This window comes from Cyprinodon variegatus, unplaced genomic scaffold (genome assembly GCF_000732505.1).
Source record: "Cyprinodon variegatus isolate N-32 unplaced genomic scaffold, C_variegatus-1.0 Scaffold0, whole genome shotgun sequence".
In the NCBI taxonomy this organism is placed as follows: domain Eukaryota; kingdom Metazoa; phylum Chordata; class Actinopteri; order Cyprinodontiformes; family Cyprinodontidae; genus Cyprinodon; species Cyprinodon variegatus.
In genome coordinates, this window is record NW_015150453.1 from 1,810,742 (window position 1) to 1,831,698 (window position 20,957).

The 20,957-nt window shown below is 35.6% G+C and overlaps 2 protein-coding genes across 3 annotated transcripts in view; one reads left to right on the plus strand and one right to left on the minus strand.

Moving 5' to 3' along the window:
* Positions 1–839: 839 nt before the first annotated feature.
* On the plus strand, positions 840–17,380 carry LOC107086641 (protein NLRC3-like). 2 transcript variants are annotated; one of them, XM_015377770.1, is made up of 18 exons: positions 840–1,231; positions 1,446–1,529; positions 2,193–2,276; positions 2,589–2,672; positions 3,694–3,777; positions 4,147–4,230; positions 4,497–4,580; positions 4,957–5,020; positions 6,488–6,689; positions 7,681–7,741; positions 8,889–8,939; positions 9,043–9,106; positions 9,538–9,760; positions 11,452–13,228; positions 13,311–13,484; positions 13,821–13,994; positions 14,103–14,149; positions 14,768–17,380. In XM_015377770.1, exons 1-18 carry the CDS (start codon positions 1,164–1,166, stop codon positions 15,295–15,297), a joined length of 3,939 nt encoding a protein of 1,312 aa, XP_015233256.1. In that variant the 5' UTR covers positions 840–1,163; the 3' UTR covers positions 15,298–17,380. The 2 variants fall into 2 exon arrangements, with proteins under 2 accessions (XP_015233256.1, XP_015233336.1); XM_015377850.1 differs by lacking the exon at positions 2,589–2,672 and having other exon boundaries at positions 844–1,231.
* Positions 17,381–18,305: 925 nt separating this feature from the next.
* LOC107088946 overlaps positions 18,306–20,957 on the minus strand; it is an 18,700-nt gene continuing 16,048 nt past the window's right edge. Inside the window, exons 11-14 of the mRNA XM_015381825.1 lie at positions 19,273–19,423; positions 18,916–19,029; positions 18,672–18,739; positions 18,306–18,455 (exon numbers count right to left, since the gene is read on the minus strand). Coding sequence (XP_015237311.1) covers positions 18,432–18,455; positions 18,672–18,739; positions 18,916–19,029; positions 19,273–19,423 — 357 coding nt within the window. The 3' untranslated portion in view covers positions 18,306–18,431. The remainder of the gene's footprint in view (positions 18,456–18,671; positions 18,740–18,915; positions 19,030–19,272; positions 19,424–20,957) is intronic.

Here is a 20,957-nt window from a genome sequence, read left to right on the forward strand (position 1 = left end):
GCAGGCAGTCCTACTGTTGACAGACAGTAAACGAATAGCAAGTAAGGGTTTAAAAACAATAGAAGCATGAAAATAAGAAAAGTTGCGTGACAAAACATGGCTAACTGGACTATTAACGCACAGTGGCAATATTAATAAATGAATATGTTTGTTTATTAGCTTCCAATTAAGGAGTCAGTCTGTTTGTGGCTCCTATCTGTCTCAGAAAATAGCAGCAAAACAATCTAAAGTCTGAGTTCATCCTTTACCTGCAGCTTTTAGTTCAAACTTAATCTGACAAATTAGAAACTATTTTTCACACAGTTCACAGTTGAATAAACGTCATTCACTCTGTTCATGTTTTTAAGATACTAAATTACCTGGAGAATTAATGAAATAGCCAAAAACATCTGACATCTCCTATCATTTCAAGTAAAACATAGAGTAGACTAGAACTTTATTGTCCCAGACTAGGTGTATCAGTGTGTATCAGCAGCAAGTAGAAGAAAAGTTAACATAAAAATATTTAGTCATTAAAATAAAAAACATAATAAAGTAATTTGAAAGTGTAAAAAAATGCTTATGTATGCTTATCTATCAGAAACAACAGACTATTTACAAAAACGTTTAAAATAACTGCATAGAGCAGCAGGAATATTAAAACAATCCAGCTAGTACGGCCCTTGCTGTAATAAGACCGTGTTGACAACTGCACCACTGTGCAGTCTATAGTAAAATCTATGCATACACGCTATGTAATTTTATTACTTTACATAACAAGGATCAATTACGTTTTTATTTTATTAAACTACCTTAAATACATACCGTAACTTATTTTTACATCTAAACAATCAGACTTCTGCATTTCCAAATATGTGCCATGTTGTTCTTTTAAAGGTCTTATTATGAAATTGTTTGATTTTAAAAGTAGATTAATTCTACCTACCGTTTTTATCTTAAAGAGGCTAATTTAGGCTTTGATTTGATTTTATGTCATTTCAAAGAGGTAGAAAATATGCTTACACATTATCCAGTTGGTAAAGTGACAGAGCTGGTTTTCGGTCCTATAAATAGGCTAATAAAACAAAGACAGTACTGTGTAGGATCTGACAGAGTGGATAACAAAGGTTTTACTGTGTTGTACTGTTCTACTTTTAGGAAGAAAGTGAGAACATAATTCCACCATGAGTTTGTCTCAAGAAAAAGAGAGAGCGCTTTTATCTCCAAATGACAACAAGGACAGACCTGAGAGGTAATATGAATAACAAACATGTTTATTGAGCCATAAGGAGTTTAAAAAATCAGGTACAATGCTTGACAAGTATAAAGAATTAGATGTCTTGTTATGTTTTGCTGTCAAAGGGGCTTCCCTTTGTTGAAATGAAATACTGATCTACTCACTAGTTGCATATCCAAAGATCTTCTACAATCTTTGGTAGTGTTTTAAAAGTCTCATATTTTTCCAGGCCTGATCGAGAAAGATGTCCATCCCCAAGCTCCCTGTCCATAAAAAGCGAAAGGTCTATGGATTATCCTTTAAAGTTCAAACAGTAAGTTTATCCCTAATTTTTATTTGCCTGCAAACTCACCTGATTTTATCCCCCTAGAAACCCTTCATGAAGAGGAAGAGGCGCTATAGTAAACCTGACAGTGCAGAAGAGCTAAAGGCCCCCTGGCCTTTCATTGTAATTGAGCAGAGATGGATTTCATGCTGTGCTGCATTTCTGCAATAATCCCAGTATTGAGTGATGCTCATACTTTACATGTATACTTTTCAGTTTGGCTAAAATGTCTGGGAATCCTTTTTTTGTGTTGGCTTGTTTTTATTTATTTTTTTTGGAGATACTGAATTTGACTATGTCTTTGGGTGTCAATAATAATCAAAATGAAAAAGAAATAAAGAGTCGAAATATATAAATCTGCATCTAATGAAAGGCTCAGCTACAATAGTTACTTAAATAAATACACCTTTTCATAGTATTCTAATTTCATGGCCACCGTCTGTAAATTAAGAGACACGCAATATAGTTTCATCGAAAACATTTTGTCTATAATGTAACAGTAACTTTTTTAACTGTAAGTTCTTTTCCAAGATGATTTACTTCTTTCTTTTTCCCAGCCTAAGCCTCTGTAAAGAAACTATCTTTTTTCTTTTTTTTTTTATAGACAATGAGCTTCTCATTCCTTTTAAAGATGTATTCTTTTTTTTTCAGGTCTGACCAAGGACGATATCCCTCCCCAAGCTCTGTGTCCATAAAAAGTGAAAAATCAATGGATTATCCTCTGAAGTTCAAACAGTAAGTTTGTCTTTTGAATGATTTATTTTGCAGGGAAAATCAGTCCAATACATTTTAGAATGTATTCATCCTCTGAATCCCTCCATTATTTAAATTAGTTGTACTTATTGTAGCCTTAATATCTCATTTTAATTGTCCAATGTTGTGATTTTCCAATCCGTTTCTCTTAGCTTCAAGCTTCATTTTAATTTTTGATTTTGTTTTGTTCTTTTGCCAAACTATAGAACTCTTAAGAAACTGGTGTTAATATAGTTTTAAAAATTCTGAAGTCTGTCTTCTTAATGTAGACCCTTTTATTTTTTATTTTTTCAGGTCTGACGTGGATGGATGTGTATCCCCAAGCTGTGTGTCCATAAAAAGTGACAAATCTATGGATTATCCTCTAAAGTTTAAACAGTAAATTTATCTACTGAATATCCACCATTTTAAAAAGCACTAATTCTGAATTAATAAACTTCGGACCAAATGAGAAAAGATGCAGAGTTTGCTCACAGCTTCAGCTAGAAACCACTGATAATGACTGAAACCTTGGTGTCATGATGGACTCAGACCTGAACCTTCAGAGGCACATAAAGGCAGTTACTAAGTCATCTTTTTATCACCTGAATAGCATCTCCAGAATTAAAGGACTAATATCCAAGCAGGATCTAATAGAACACATTAATGCATTTATCTTTAGTAGAATTGATTACTGCAACAGTGTCTTCATAGGTTTGCATAAAAAGTCCATCAGACAGCTGCAGCTGATCCAAAACATTGTTGCCCGAACTAGAACTAAGAAAGTAGAACACATCAGCCTGGTTCTGAAATCCTTCCACTGGCTCCTTGTAGCTCAGAGAATACAGTTTAAAATCCTTCTGTTAGTCTAGAAATCACTGAATAGATCAGCAGCTCAATACATAACAGAACTGTTGTCAGTGGATCAACCTGCCAGACCACTCAGGTCTTCCAGTTCCAGCCTACTATGTCCAGAGCTAGAACCAAACATGGAGAAGTTACTCCCTATGACTGTTAACTGGGGTATCATTAGTTTAGGGTTTTGGTCCAAATGTTTTACTCTCTTTAATATCTGCTTTTATCCAGTTTTTATCTTTACTTGGTTTTATTCAGATTTCATTTTCCCTCTATGTTATAGTTTAATTCATGTAAAGCACTTTGAATTGTCTTTGTACTGAATTGTGCTTTACAAGCAAACTTGCCTAATTTGCGGCATAATTAATCTTAGAATAAGTTTATTAAAAGGCATTCTATCTCTAGTCTATACTGTAACTAAATACAGTATTTTGATTCTTCTGTTGTGGAATTATCTAATTTATTTTTATCACCAAAGTTTAGCATTTAAGATTCATGGAAAAAAGCTTTTTATATTTTCTCGTTAACACACAGAGCCCCGACTTCTCTCCCAATCTTTTTCCAGGTCTGACCAGAACAGATGTCCATCCCCAAGCGGTTTGTCCATAAAAAGTAACAAATCTATGGATTATCCTCTTAAGTTCAAAGAGTAAGTTTGTGTTTTAAACTATTAATTTGTCAGGAAAAGTCATCCCAGTATATGTTCTAATTAAATATTGGCTATTTAATATATTTAATACCCTCTTAATTCATACAGTAAATGAGGTTAATAAAAATAAAGTTAAATTAGTTGTACTTACTGCAGCATATATTAAATCTAATCTAATTTTAAAGGTCCAATGTTGTTATTTATTTTATAATCTGCTCATTTTAGCTTCAAGCTCCAGTTTTTGTTGCTGTGTTGTTTTATTCTTGCCAGACTAGGTAACTCCAGAGAAACTGGCATCGATAGAGTTTCAAAGGTACTAAATCCATGTTCTTTCTTCTGAATGTAGTTTTTTTTTCTATCTATTTACAGGTCTGACGTGGGAGGATATACATCCCCAAGCTGTGTTTCCATAAAGAGCGACAAATCTATGGATTATCCTCTAAAGTTTGAACAGTAAATTCATCTATTAATTAGTAACCTTATGATTACTTATCCCCAGAATTAGTGATCATAAGATTTTGCCAGAAACTTTGTTAAATCAAGAGACTTAAATTGGGTTCATTCAACTATTTATAGTATCAAGATTCATCTGTTGATGAATGATCTAATTTTTTTATTACCAAAGTTTATAGTTAAAGGTTCATGGAAAACAGCTTTGATTTTCTTTCTTTAAGGTTCTCAGCACCACATTCCTTTCTCTGAAATTTGTCTTTTTGTAGGTCTGACCAAAAAAGATGTCCGTCCCCAAACTGTTTGTCTGTCAAAAGTAACAAATCTATGGATTATCCTCTTAAGTTCAAACAGTAAGTAGATTTACTCAATTTCGACAAAAATAATTGCAATTATAGAACAGTACCTGGTAAATGTGATGAACTTTTTTAACACTCTAGATTTATTCATAGAGTCATTCATTAATGCTTTTACATACTGATGGTATTAAGTTACATAGTGGAAATGCCCTCATTTGTGGAAGATTTATGGAAGCAAGGCTGCCATACATTTGTACTAACAGCAGGCAGCAGACAGAGCTGGGCCTCAAACCGGCAACTCAGTTTTTACAGGGCTAACACCCCACTAACCACTGTATATTACATCTCAAGGCCCCTTGCTGATGAAATCATGCTAAATTGTTGTCTTTTGGTGAAATATTAAAATTTCATGTTAAATGTGTCTCCACAGAAGCTACCAACAACCATCAGAGCGTTTAACAGTTAGTCAACAACAACTGGATTCAGTTCTCACGGTTTGTAACAACATTGAGGTGCCATAATAACTATGCTGTTAACTTCAGAGAATTTAGGCTTTGAATATCTCTATCTATCATATCACAGAAATCATTCATTAAGTTAGAATTCTAACAAAAGGACAGACTGGCAATATCAGACATTTGGAGCTTTTATTTAATTCAATGGCACTTTCCATAAATAGAGGCTATGGGTGCATAGAAAGCAAACCACGAAAGCACAGAGAAGAACCATGCATGCATCTACTGTATGTGTGTGTTTTATCGAGGCCTTGTGATACAAAATCTGCACACTTAACATTCAAAATGCCTGGAGTTTAGTTTATGTGAGTCTGGATTAAATAAACCTGCTCAGATGAGTATTTGTTGCATGTGTGCTCTTTTGGCAGAACTCTGACTTCATATTAATCACTTAATAATCTATTACTGTATTTAGTGATATAAAGTATTAAATAGGGAAGTTAGGTCCCCCAGAAGGCGGCGGCGCCTCTGAACTTCCCTACCGGTTCTTTTCCTGGGAGGAAGTTATTTACTACTTTTAACTCAAATTGGGTAAATCCATATAAAAAAGGACTGTAAAACAGGAGTAAAAAACGTAACAGAGTTTATTCCAGATTAAGTCGTTACAGGACAGAGAAATTGCTTAGGGTTGGCACAGCTGTGGGCTCAAAAAAACGTCAGCGAGCGTCCAGCAAAGATTGAGCAAAGATTGACCCCAGGAAAAGGTCCTCTCCTCCTCCTTATACCTCATGAGTCCATGTTTTGCATCAGCTTTGCATGCTTAGCTGTCCGTATCAGAAACTGACACGCCATCCATGCCTTAAACCTTTATGCATCTTGCATCTTTACCCCAGGATTACACATAGCTCTCCTTTATCATTCCGGCTCCAAGATGTGAATGCACATGATGTATAAAGAATAAACCTAACAAAAGATATCAATGCTTCATGGATATAAAATACTATTTATGATCAGATTTTACCATCACATGTTTACAGTAAACAGTCTGGAAATAACAGCATTTCGAAATTTAAAAGTCAAGCTGTCGAGAAACAGAATGTAAAATACAAGAAAAGGCCTATTGAGGTAAAAAAGAAGAGAAATAGAACATCAGATGTGTTTCCTAAAGCTCATACAGTGCCAATATCTTTTTTTGAAGAGAAGAACTTGTGCTTCATCTGTTGAAAGGAGTAGCAATCATAATATTAGCTAAAAAGAAGGATTTAACAAGCTCATCAAAGCTGTTATCTTTATATATGTATATATATATATATATATACTCAGAGTATCTGATATTTTGGAGAGTGTTTTAAAACTGTGAGAGGATTTATTAGTGAAAATTTTACAGCCTTTTAAACTTTTTTTTCTTAAACACTCTGGCTGCATAGTGGCAAGACTTTAGCTTAAGAAAAAAAAAAGTGAAATTTAGCTTGATAATATCCACGTCCTTCAATTGTTCTGTCACAGATGCTTGAGGAGAACATTGTTGAATTTATAAGAAAACAGCTGAAGACGTTCCAAAGCCTTTCACAAAATTACAAAGAAACCAGACAGAGCCAGGGGGGAGATGCAGGTGAGAAGAGGAGCAGCAAAGACGCTTTTCTAAGCATCATTCTGAAGTTTCTAAGGAGGATGGAGGACATGGAGGTCGTCCACTCTCTGCTGAACAGTAAGGGCCTTTTCATGTTTTTTCATGCTTTTTATGTAGAATCTCTGCTGGTATTTCTACAATAAAAATACTAATAAATCTAATAATCTAATAAAAATAATAAAAAAATCAAATAAATATACCGGTAATACTAAATCAGGCATCAAGATGTTAATGTCATCAATCAACATTCATAAATGTTTTTTTCTGCCTCTCATCAATATTTTTAGCTATTAGATGTCTGCTATGCAAGACATTAGCTCTGTAAACAAATATAGTATAAAACTACATCAAATGATCACTTTTAAGTGATCTTTTTAACTTTAATAGATAGTAAAGGTAGTGGAGATGAAACAAATTATTTGAAGTGATTACAAAAAAGTAAAAAAAAAATTCACTGGACTTTGAAGACGTTTCCCTTCCCATTCAGGAAGATTTTTTAATTCAAAATGTCTGGATTAGCATTGAGTTCCAAGAGTAGCTGAACAAAGCCTTGTTATGGCTTAGAAAACATGCAAATTGAATACAGAAATTGAGCTTCAGTCAAATTTACACCAGATTACACGCTTAAAACGTGGATTTACGTATTTAAACTGACCTTTTTTTCTAATATTGTCCTACTATTGCTATTTCTGACTGTCCAAATATGTTTGTGTGCATCCAGAAACTATCTTTACCATCTGGCATTGTGCCAATGCATTGAACCAATGCCTTTGTACCAATGCTTTGCAACTACAATGACTGCAGAAATTTGTGTGCAGTGGTTCAAAAGTTCAAAAAACACATTAAAACTGCTGCTAGAGTTAAGTTTTGAGTTTTAAAATAGCTTTGCATGCGGTAAATGTTCAGATTTGCATTTCCTCCACACAAAAAAAGTTTACAAATTATGTTTGCCGAAATCTATGCACAAATCAGCGGAATCCAAATCATAATTCTGGAAAAGGTGAGAAAAAAACAAATCCTGCAATGATATTATCCAGCTAATTGTATGCTGAATGTGTGTCATGCTCAGGTCTCCTCATATGTCGGTGTGAGGTGAAGGAAAATGATGACATAAAACCAACACCAGATAGGTAAGATAACTTAAAATTTTTAACTACACATATTTTTCACCTTCCTTTTTTATTAGTTTTGTGATGTTTAAATCAAAAGGTCAAAAGTCTCCTTAAAGTATGGATTGTCAGTTTAAATTACCTGTAAAGTATTTTCCAGACAAATAGTGAGAAGTGATTTCCTCCTTTTCTTGAACAGGCTTAGAAAGTTGTTCATGTAATTTTAGCTACTTTTCAGGTGCTGTAAAGGAATAAATCCCTTCTGCTCTATAACAATTGCAGCTGTGCCATATGGTTGAGTGGTTTCAGGACTCTGTTTACCAAGAGCAAAAGGAACCTGTCTGGATTATTTAATTTTCTAACCATCCCCTAATAAAGTTTAGAAGTAAAGGGTGTTGTCATGCAAAAGTATAAAAGTCAGAGGTTTTGGTAAAAGTTTTTAAATCCAGAAATGGGCCAGACTAAAGCTGCACTGTTTAAAAAAAAAAAAAAATTTTTTTCAGGGGACTTTATGCTCTAGCATCTATCTGTGCACATCCATTAAGCTGATATTGAGGTAAAGTCAAATTATGTTGCTTGTGCACACTACTTGGCTCTTAAAGTTGATTTGGATTCCTACGTAAATTCCATAATGACTAGATGACAAATATGATCTCTATTGCATTGCGATTGGTCAGGGTCTTATCAGGCGCATCTTCCTGTTCATCACAAATACTGTTGACACACAATTTGGAAAGCCTATCATAAGAGAATATTTCTGACTCTACAAACAATATAAACCCATATATTATTGCCATGTTATGCAGCAAAATCCACTTAATGTCAGATATTTGATTTCCTAAAAAGATGCCAAATCTCCTCAAAATGTCATTTTGTGCAGATGTACCAAGGAGGAGAATTTAAGGCTTTAAATCACAAATAAATTACATATTTCCCCTTTTTTGTGTAAAACATGTTATATTAGCCACTGATGAACACACACTAGCATCAATGTCTTAACACTCATGTTAGGATTATTTTTAAAACAAACTGTACAGATAAACAGAGATTGATACATATTCTTAAACTTTACTTTTTTATTTTAACTCCATTATGATTTATAACTTGTAGTAGCAACATATCTATATGTGCCTTTACCTAAATATTCCATATGCTGCTCTCCTTTTAGGTCTGAACAGGGAAACATAAAGCCTATCCATTATCCAGCTGGGTTCAAACAGTAGGTTTTATCTGTATCTTTATCTATTAAAAAAGAATAATATATAGGTTTTCTGTATATAGGACTAAATATGGTTTAACCTAAACAATGAATCTCTCCATAGAGATCATCAGAACCCATCAGAGGACTTCAAAACCAACCAAACAACCCTCAGCTCAGTATTTCAGGTTGGTAAATCTGTCACTGGATTCAATGAGACAGGCTGATTGCTTTCCATTACATGTAGTTTCATTTTGGCTACCTCCTCAAAATATCCAGAATTAGAGGCTCTTAGAGTCTGGATGCATAACCATGAACTAGAGCAGAATCACCAAGTTTATTTTTCATCACAACATTTTAATGGATACCTGTTAAAAATCCTGTAAAATATTTTAAACATTTGAAAACATTGGTTAACACAACTGACATTCATCTATGGAAAGATAGTTTATTCTTTAAACATCAAATTTCCACCGGAAATCTTTCCTAAATCATCCCCAAACACATTATTTTCCAGGTTTCTAGTGTAGATTTTACAGGAGGGTTAAATGATCATATTGTTTCTCTAATGTGCATTTCAGTATGTAATACATCTTTTTTTTTTTTTTTTTTTTTACAGATTCTTGAAGAGGATATTATTAATTTTGCCAAGAATGAGCTGAAGATTTACCATAAGATTTTAAACTCAGATTGCCCTGAATCCTTTGAGAACCAAGAGGTAGAGGAGGTTATTTATGAAGATGAGGAAGAAAGGAAAAACATGAAGAAGGCGTTTTTGGAAATTTCTCTAGAATTTATGAGAAACATGAAGCAAGAAGATCTTGGTCAAGTCCTGCTGAACAGTAAGATGACTTTAGTTTATATGTATGAGTGTTTCTCATTTTCTAACCATAATCTTTCTATTTTTGTAATGAGATTCTATCCATTTTGTGGGAGTATTCTTCATGATTTGTCCTCTTTACTCTGATACTCCTAAATAAAATCATGTATTGACTTAAATGTCCAGGAATATACCAAGCTTTGCCAACCATTGTACTCCTCGAGTTGAGTTGAAAGACATTATGCCTTCAGCATTTACTGGACCATCCCAGTCTTCCCTCTGGTGCGTCATGTCCTGAATACAAACAGGGGTTCCAAGGCTTCCCAAACAGATGCTCAAACCACCTGGCTGACTCCTCTCGATATAGAGGAGCACCACTCCCTCTCTGGTGGCCAAGCTTCATATCCTGTCTCTAAGGCAGTAGAGACAGGGTATGAAGACTGTGAGAGAAGCTATTTTCAGCGGAGCCAGGTTCCAGAATCCTTTCCTTGGAATATTAAGAGTAAGAGTACATTTCAAAAGCTTATAGGCAAATAAACCATTTATCAAAAGATTCAGTAGGATATTAAGCTTTAAGTAAATCTGAATAATTAACAGACGGATCTAAAATTCCTAAAGAAACAACAGCATAGATCTGTAGTTCTATAAAGTAAATGGGGGAGGGGGTAAATATAAATACCTATCATCAATAATTTTATTTATAAAAACCTTTGAAAGCATATTTTTTTCCTATTTAAAAATACTATTGATAGTAATGGTAATGCAATGACAAAGGATTTAAAGGAATACTAAGGAACTGCTTCAAAAATGGCTTCCAAAACTGCGTTACCAATATTTCACAAACTATTTTCTTGGGATCCATCCATCCATCCATCCATCCATCCATCCATCCATCCATCCATCCATCCATCCATCCATCCATCCATCCATCCATCCATCCATCCATCTTGAGGTGCATATCTCCAGCAGTCTATGGACTAAACACAGGGTCCTGTTAGGATGTGTAGAAGTTTGTAGCTCGACCCAAGCTGCAGAGGCAAAAGCAGAGATAGTTTCTAGTAGGTTCTATGTTGAGGGTTGTGGTATAAATCCTAAAATAATCTGGCAAGGAACATGGGAACCAGAACAGAGTAAACAGGGCGAGACTGACAACAACTGATATGGACATGAAATAAAGATGATCCAGCAAAGACAAACTGCAGAGGAGGGGTGTATATATACACCGGAGAGGACTAATGATCTGAGAAAGAACAAGAAAACCAATGGGAGAGGAGGTGAAAGTAGGGGCAATGGAGTAACTGGGAAATATAACGTAAAGATAACTGTAAACAATAAATTACAAGATAAAACTAGAGCAAAGTCTAAGGAATGCTGAATGGGAGATAACTGAAACGCCACCAAACAGGAGAAGAAGTAATTCAAAAAAGACGCATCCCTTAACAGTAAAAGCAGAATAACATACATTTAAGCCTAACTAAAAACCCAAAGTGAAAACTAAACAGAACCAAAAATGTCAGGAGGGCAGACCATAACAGGTACATCCTGGACTGGTTGCCAGTCTATAACAGGGGTCATTTTGGGCAACAAAATTAAATAAAAAAGGTTTCTAATTATTTTAATATATTTGTTTCTACTTTCCTTTTTTTGGTTAAAGTTTGACACATTTAGATGTTAAGAATTTACAAAAGCTGCCGTTTTGTTTATGTCTTCCAGGGAGTGTGGTAACCATGTGTCAGCATACACTTAAATCTAACCTGAAGAGCAGGTTTGCCTACATGTTTGAAGGAATAAACACAGATGGAAACCCAACACTTCTCAACCAGATCTACACCGAGCTTTATATCACTGAAGGAAACCCTGCAGAGGTTCACAGTAAACATGAGGTGAAGCTGATTGAAAGAGCGTTTTTGAAACCAACCAAACCAGAAATAACGATTAGACGTGAGGACATCTTCAAACCCTCCACAGTGAAAGATAAACCAATCCGAACAGTGATGACAGAGGGAGTGGCCGGCATTGGGAAAACAGTCTTGACCAAGAAGTTTGTATTGGACTGGGCAGAAGGCAAAATTTACCAAAAGTTCCAGTTCATGTTTCCATTAACTTTTAGAGAATTAAACATATTGATGAGGAAAAAGCTTAGTTTGGTTGAACTTATTCACCTTTTCTTTCCTGAAATCAAAGAAGCAGGAATCAACAGCTTTGAAGACTTTAGAGTGTTGTTCATTTTTGATGGTCTGGATGAGTGTCGACTTCCTCTGAACCTGAAAACCGAGGAGATCCTGACTGATCCTGCAGAACCCGCATCATTAGAAGTTATGCTGACAAACCTTATCCGGGGGAAGTTACTTCCCTCAGCTCACATCTGGATCACAACTCGGCCTGCAGCGGCACATCAGATCCCGCCTGAGTTTGTTGACCTGGTGACCGAAGTCAGAGGATTCAACGACCCTCAGAAGGAGGAGTACTTCAGAAAGAGATACAGTGAAGAAGAGGAGAGCAGGAGGATCATTTCTCACATCAAAGCATCAAGAAGCATCTTCATCATGTGTCACATCCCTGTCTTCTGCTGGATCTCGGCTACCGTTCTAGAGGATGCATTTAAAACCAAGGAGAAAAGAGACTTACCCAAGTCCCTGACAGAGATGTACGTCTCCTTCCTGGCGGTTTTATCCAAAGTAAAAAATCTCAAATATGATCAAAGAACAGACACAGATCCTCTCTGGACTGAGGAGACCAGGGATGTGATTCAGTCTCTGGGGAAACTGGCATTTGATCAACTAATGAAAGGAAACCTGTTCTTCTATGAATCTGACCTGACGGAGTGTGGCATCGATGTCATAGCCGCCTCAGTTTATTCAGGATTGTTCACGGAGATCTTTCTGGAGGAGAAAGGGCTCTTTCATGAGAACGTTTTCTGCTTTGTCCACCTGAGCATTCAGGAGTTTCTGGCTGCTCTTCATGTCTATCTGACATTCACCAACACTGGAGTCAATCTACTGTCAGGAGACACTTCACCTTCTACCACCTTTGAGGATTTATACCAGTGTGCTGTGGAAAAAGCTTTACAGAGCCCAAATGGACATCTGGATCTGTTCCTTCGGTTCCTCGTGGGTCTCTCACTGAAAACCAATCAGACGTTCCTGGAAGGCCTCATTACAGTAAAAGAAACGGGAAGCAGCTCCATAGAGCACACCGTCCAGTACATCAAGAAGAAGATTGGAGAGAACGTTTGCATTTTGAAGAACAACAACTTGTTTCATTGCCTAAATGAGCTAAAAGACTGTTCACTAATGGAAGAGATCCAAGCCTACCTAAGACCAGGGAGGCTACCAGCAGACAAACTGACGCCTGCTAAGTGGGCAGCATTGGTCAACATTATATTGTCATCAGAGCAAAAGTTGGAGACATTTTATCTGAAAAAGTACTTTGAATCAGACAAGGCTTTACTGGGCCTTGTAACAGTGGTCATAAATTCCACCAGGGCAGAGTAAGTTAAAGCGCAGCAACAATAAAGTAGATATATATATATTAATAATGTAAAATGTGTATTTTGAATATTATAATTTCAGGATGAGTTCCTGTAATCTCACCGAAATTGGCTGTGATGGTTTAGCCTCTGCTCTCCAGTCCAAATGTCTAGTTCTGACGGAATTGGATCTCAGTAACAACGACCTGAAAGATTCAGGAGTGAAGCTGATCTGTGAAGGCCTGAGCGTTCCTCACTGCACGCTGGAAACTCTCAGGTCAGGATCTACCTTTTAACAAAAAACTTTGAAAACATTTCTTTTTTTTTATTTCACTAAAGTTAGTTTCATTTTTTTTTATCTTAAAAGAGCCAATATAACTCTTGCTTTAACTGTCTGTATTTTCCTATGTTTTTCTAAGAGGTTTCAAATGAGCTGTTTATTATTATTTTTATATAAAGCTAATGTATATACTTTTGTACCTGATACATAGATTGCTTGGTTGAAAAATAAGTTGTTTTCAGAGTTGTTCCCTAGTTAAAACATTAAGTGCTAAAAAATATACTTCAAAAAATATTACCCATTAATCCTAATGTATGTATTTTTTGTGTAAAGCTTGTCAGGCTGCCTCATCACAAAGGAAGGGTGTTTAGAACTGGCTTCCGCTTTAAAGTCCAATCCCAACCACTTGAAAATCTTGGATGTGAGCTACAACCATCCAGAAGAATCTGGAGTGAAAAATCTTTCTGCAGCACAAAAGGACCCACAGGTTGCATTGCAAACTCTCCGGTAAGAACACGCTATTGCATACATAGAGCTTTAAAAACAAAATACAAAAATATTTATTTTCATCACTTCTCTAAACTTGGCTCAGTTTTTACCTTTGATTTATTTCAGGATCGAGCCGAATGGGTCAAAGTTCCTAAAACCTGGTCTGATGAAGTGTGAGTATAAAAGAAAATCTTTACAGAAATGTTTTATGCAAAAACCCTTCTCCTTAGAACTGAAAAATAAACATAGCAATAGTTTTTAGTCTATAATTAACCAAAACTTCTAATTTTATATTACATTTATTTAAATCATTTTCTCTAATTCTATTTCATTATTGTTTAAAATACATTCATATCCAATTAGCAAGATTATTGTTTCAAAGTTAATTTCTTTTTTAATATGTTTTTCTCTGCTAAGCGTATTAATTACTAATGGAATGAGTGTGAAGTGTTTATTTTTAATAGTTAAGAATTTTTTCTACTTACAGCTAATAAAAAACACACTGTTTAAATTTTGGACACTTTATATGTGAAAAACTGATCCAGAAATGTGAGATTACTGAAGAGAGATCAATGATGGGAAAAAAAGGTGAAGCATGTTGCTTAAACGTGGATATTTCAAAAGATAACTTTAATCTGGCAACTGAAGCCAAATCGAAACACTGTTTCTTATTTGAAATTATATATGCTTTACTTTTTAGACAAATTTGACTCATTAAAAGTAAAATATCTCACTATGCATCAAGAGATCTATTGAAAGACTGAACAAATAAAGTGCTTTTTTTCCATCAGACGCCTGTGAACTCATGCTGGACCCGAACACTGCTCACAAGAACCTTATATTGTCCGATAACAACAGAAAAGTGACGATGGGAGGAGAGAAGCAGCCATATCCTGATCATCCACAGAGGTTTGATGTCTTGGAACAGCTGCTGTGTACAGAAGGCCTTACAAGTCGCTGTTACTGGGAGATTGAGTGGAGAGGAAGAGTTTACATTTCAGCAACATACAAGAAAATCAAAAGGAAAGGAGAAAGTGACGAGTGCAGCCTTGGAGGGAATGATGAATCCTGGAGCTTGCTGTGCTCTGATGATGGTCACTCTGGCCTGCATGAAAACAAAATAACTCCCATCCAAGGAGCTCCTTCAAACAGAGTAGGAGTCTACCTGGACTGGCCTGGTGGCAGTTTGACCTTCTTCGGTGTGATGTCTGGCAGAGTCACCCACCTTCAGACGTACCACACCAGATTTACAGAGCCCGTGTTCCCAGCTTTCAGGATCTCCACTGAGCCGCCAAATTCATCTTTGTTTTTTAGCATTTAGCAGAACATATAAGGTCACACGCTCGTTATTGAATATGGAAGGATATTGCTTTTGTGGCAAATTATGTAACAGAGGGCCCAGGCGGGATTCAATTCCATAGTCTATAATGAAAGACATGTTCCCTTATATTGAAAAGTATATATATTCCTTTGCTAATTAGCCAGGATGCACGAGGCATAATGACAGGACTCCACACTGTCACACTTTCACGTGATAATTTTTACAAATATAAATGTTCTGTTTTCTGAATTAACAAAATACTTAAAAAAAATAGATATCAACTTTTCCGAATGAACACAGCAACAAAGTAAGCAAATATTATATAGTGAAGAGAAAAGCTTGTAGGCAAACAACCGTGCCATGAGAAGTGCCCAGTGAGCAAGTCGACAAAATAATAGTGATTGCATCTACATAACTAATTCAATCTGAAAAACTCACATGAAGAGAAAAGACAATTAGAAGAAATTTATTGACACAATTACGCTTTGGCACTCAGACCTCGGCAGAAAACATAGAGCTTAATTTTTATCGATATGGATGAACAGGAGCAAAGAATAAGGCTTAAACTGATGGTGGAGTGGAGATAGATGAAGTTGGTCAGTCTATAGACTGCTGGCTAGACTTTATGCTGAGCTTTATGGGGAGATCCAGTGGACTGAGTGAGCTGATACTAGAGCTTCACTCAGGGACCTGGAAGATGGAAGTCCAGCTTGGATAACACAGGTTCAGAGAACCTGTCCATGATGAGCAAGCATGAGCGACAGTGGAGAGGAAAAACTCCCTGTTCAGAAGAAACCTCTGGCAGAACCAGGCTCAACATGGCGGTCTTCTGCCAGACCAGTTAGAAGAGACATGAAATGCTTTAGCGGTAATGCTTTAGCTGCAATGATGGAGGAGGAGCTGGAGCTGGTTGAAACGGATCATCCGAATGAAGTCAGACACCACATCCGCCACCTGCGCACTTAGAAGCAGACCATCAGATCGGAGGCCTTTAAAGATGGACTTGGATACTGATTGGCTTTGGTGGAGGTGTGGTTCAAAGCTGATTGAGTCACAGGTGATATAGCAGAGCAATTAGTTTCTTTAGTTGAACTTCTGCCTAGGCTCCAAAACACAGATTAATTACCAGTTTAATTAATCCCAATTATGTATTTCTTGTTTACCCTCTGTTGCCCCCTTGTGTCAGTCTCCTTCTCTAGCTTTCTTCTAGATTCTTCCATCCACACTGGCACCTCATCTGCTGATTAGCCCAGCTCTTGTGCATTGCTGGTTTCTGTTCATTCCTTTGCTCCTCATGTATGTTTTCCCTGACACCCCCCCTTTTGGTTTTTGCTTCTGCTGCTTTTTGGATCTGCATTAAATCTTGAAGAATCCACTTCAGCTTCCATCTCTAAAAACTCTCAGACAACCTGACACTGACGGAAAGACGCCTCTTGCTTAGAAATCTGCAATCTCCAACAGTAACAAAACATCTGATATAAAATCACAGCAGCATTGGGTTAATTCAGAAAAACAGAACTTTTAAAAATGTGTTTTAAATAGTTAATTCTCAGAAATTTAATGTTTTTATATATATTTGTAAATATTATCTCATTAATTCAGAAAAGTAAACCCATTTCTTTTTTTTTCCTTGGTGAATGCAATATGCTTCTGTAATTTAAACCGCATTTACTTTTTTGTCACATTTTGTAATATAAAGTAGAAATATTTGATGAATGTAAAACTGCTTTATTATTAATGTGTATCAATTATAATATATGTAACTGGCAACCATATTTGGACATAGCTGTCATGGTGAAAATAATCCTAAACTAGATTGAACATGTTTAGATTTTATTTTAGTGTTTTGTGGCAGTGCTGCTTGCATGAAAGTTACAGAAACATGAAAATAATAATGAACTGGATAAAAGGTTCATCATTTAAATGTTTTTCTTTCAGACAAAATATTTTGTTTGTTTAAACAAAGCAATTTACTGTTAAAATAATCTGTTGGCTTTAGATCTGTGAATTGATGTACAAATTGCAGAAAACAAGCGATTAAAGACGGTCCAGAGATTTACTTATCAAAAAAAATTAAAGATTTTTATTGAAAAAGAACTTCAACAGGTCCATGTTGTTTTTTTTTCTCTTTGATTGAAAATTCTTCCACCAGTTTGCAACCATATATAGTTCCGATCACGGCTATCCTATCTAGGCCATTTACATCCCTCAGAATGATTTTGTTCCTGACCTGAAATTTTAAAAATGGTCCTGGTCCCAAGCAGCCCCTCTTTTTTAGGGATTTTTATTTTTTTTCAACATAGAACACATTTTTCTTACAATAAAAAAAAAGATTCAACACAAAAGTTGATTCCTTTATTATCATATTTCCCTTCTTTCATCTAATCTTATAATTAGTATAACATTAATACTGGCCTCTTCATTGATTAACATGTCTTTACACAGCAAGCATCGTCCCCGATGCTGTTCTTTTTTCTATGTATGGAAGAGGATTAGGGCCACTGAAAAAAAAGTTAACCGATTTTTACATATTATTTTAGTTTAATATGAGAAAAAAGTCAGAATTCTGACTTTTTTCTCAGATTTCTGACTTTAATCTCACAATTTTGGATCTTAATGTAGATGGGCACCCTGTAGGAAGAGACGTGGGAGTTCTCAGCTTCACTGACAAAGATGTGAGTTGTTTGGGAGGGCCAGTAACACATTGATGGAAAATTATGGAATTAGGTGACTTTTTACATGCCCAAGGGGTCCCCGGTGATGCTATTTTAATAATGGAAGAGCTGAAGGTGATTAAAACAAGAGAGCTATTTTAGCTCAATGCTAACATGTTTGTTAGCTGTTAGAATTCAGTCAGAATTCTGAGATTAAAGTCAGAATCTTGAGAAAAAAGTCAGAATTATAAGAATAAAGTCATAATTCTGAGAAAAAAGTCAGAATTCTGACTTTTCCCCCCTAAATTAAACTGAAATAATATTTAAAAATCAGTTAACTTTCTTTTATTTTTACAGTGGCCCTAATCCTCTTCCATATACATTTGAGATCTGACCTTAAACATCATTAATCATCTAGCAGAGTTTAGGACTGCAATGCATTATTTGATTGCTGTGAAGTTCGCCGAGTTCTGCTGATCCTCATACTATGGCTGATTTCAAGAACTGAAAGAGAAAACAAAATGTTAGATTTTAATCAAAACATAATGGGTTATGCAAGCACTCCTTTTTTGCACTTTGATGTTAATGCAATACCCCCCAGAGGACAGCAGGTGTCACAATTATAATTTCTAATATGATTTAGCATAGTTGACAGCCATTTTTCCCCTTAAAAATGTAAAAGGTATTACTGATATTGGATTTAAAAACTTGTCATCTCACCTGATTGAAGGAGAAGCTTGCAATCCTGCAGTCACATGACAGATTTAGCAGATGAGCCTGAAAGCGATCTGTGACAAGAACCACATCCTTAAAATTTGTCTAAAACTTTCACCTAGGAAAAATCTTTAATATATATTTACCATCATGGAGTTTATGAAACTATAGAAAACACAACTCCAAAAGTATTTAATAAAGTTTTGACATAAAGAATACCAAGTGATGCAACAGACAAGAGTAAAAGTACCTTTTAGTATTTTAAGTTTAGTCAGGGCTGCAACATAACTGTCATAATCAATTCCATCGTTGGAGCCGTATTCAAACCAAAGCGCTCTGAAGGTTTCCTCATCTAAATTAAAATCTGCAAATTAGAAACTAGAAATTAGTCCAATAAACAGATTAAGAAACAAAAAGGTTTTCCTTACAAAGAAAAAATACTGATGTAACTGGAATTAGATTACAATAATATTACTGAAAAATATGTACAAACAGTAGGTGAAGCAGCACAATTGCAAAAATATTTTTTCTTCGGAAATCTGTGAAATTAGGAAAAAAAACACATTTGCTGCAAATATGTATAAAATATCAATTTGTTACATCATACCGTGGGAAATAACAGCATTTTTCATCTGGCGCTGTGTGACAACGGATGGAGTCCTGCTCTCATATTTTTCCACATATTCTCTCCTGATTACAGCCACATAATGTTCCAGTTTGAATAACTCCACCACATCCAGGTCTCCTGTCTTATCTGCCTGAAAACTATGGTTAAAGAAATACAAATCTACAATAATTCATTGACAAAGGTTTCTCCTTATTTATACATTATTGTTTAGTTTGGTGTGCATAGTTGCATTTCTCCATAATTATATATCCACAGCTAATCTAGTAAATACAAAAACAAAAATAATGTGCAGCACGACAGGTGTGTATTAGTGCCGCATTACAGAAATAACGATTAACTGCTTTAAATACAGCAGCATAATAAAATTACATCTTTTTCTTATTAAATAGAGAAATCAGTCATGGGTACTTCAAAATCTGACATCATCATCATGTAAAACTAAAGTAATTCAGATTCTAATAATAAAATGTTAATCCTATTGATGATCAACCCTGAAAAACTTTACATTTTCAGCTTTCAAAAACTCCTGAAGTTATAAAAGAATAAATTTAATACATGATTTAATCCACCATGGTAATACCATTGATCCCAGATAGAGCCAGTGGTGCGAAGTAACAAAGTACCGTAAATGTACTTGACTGCTGTACTTAAGGACTTATTTTGAGTATCTTTACTTGAGTAATTTTTTTTTAATTATCCGGATGCTGCTAGTTCCTTCTGGCTCAGCTTAGCTTTGTAATCCACTGTTGCTGTTTTTCTTTTTTGCATAGAAATTTCAACATGCAAGATAACAGCCCTTATGACTGAATTTGGACTCCACTGTTTTAGAGATTTAAGGACATTCTACACATGTGAGAAACTCAGGGCAGATATTATTTTTATTTTGAAAATTTTACAAAGGCGTTAGCTGTTGCCATTTGACCAAGTTGTTCAGTAGGATTAGTCTTAAAGCAGAGTTGTGGTTTATTTGTGGTAATAGATTCAACCTTAAACCTTTATTCCATGGTGAGAGTTTGAAGAGAATCAAGACTCTCCTGAATTATTTTTGGTTTGCTTTAAATAAGAAACACTAATCAACATGGCTGCCCTTGTTTTTTTGTGGCATTTTTATGCTAAAGTTTCTTTACAGGTGGTATTGAATCTGTAGCAGGTGGTTCTATGCATCAATACATTAGGTGGTTTTTGATAGTTACAAGGTTCTTTAAAAATACACTGAAAATTATTCAGAAATGTACTGATATAAGATAATATAATTAGTATTTTTGAATACTCAAGTGCTTTTGAATGTATATATGTCATACTCCGGTCCCTGGATCCAGGCCAGGCTTTTTCTCTCTCTCTCCTCAGCAGGGATGGACGGGCAGGTGCACTACATCTGAGCTGCTTACTATCCTTCTTAAGGAGCTGGAACCAGGAGGTGGGCGTCAGTTTGTTAACGCCTCAGTGTTGGTACAGACCAAACCTTGTCCTGTTCCTGCGACTCAAACCTTAGTCTAAACTCTGCTTTTGCACCTTCTTTGCAGAACTTTGGACTCTGACCCTGAAACCCAGCCTGGAATCACAGACCTTGGATCCCCGTCAGAACGCAACCAGGAACCCGAGAGGGATCTCGGAACGATCCACCGCTCAGCCCTCCTGCCTGCGCTCACCTGCCTGTCCACCTT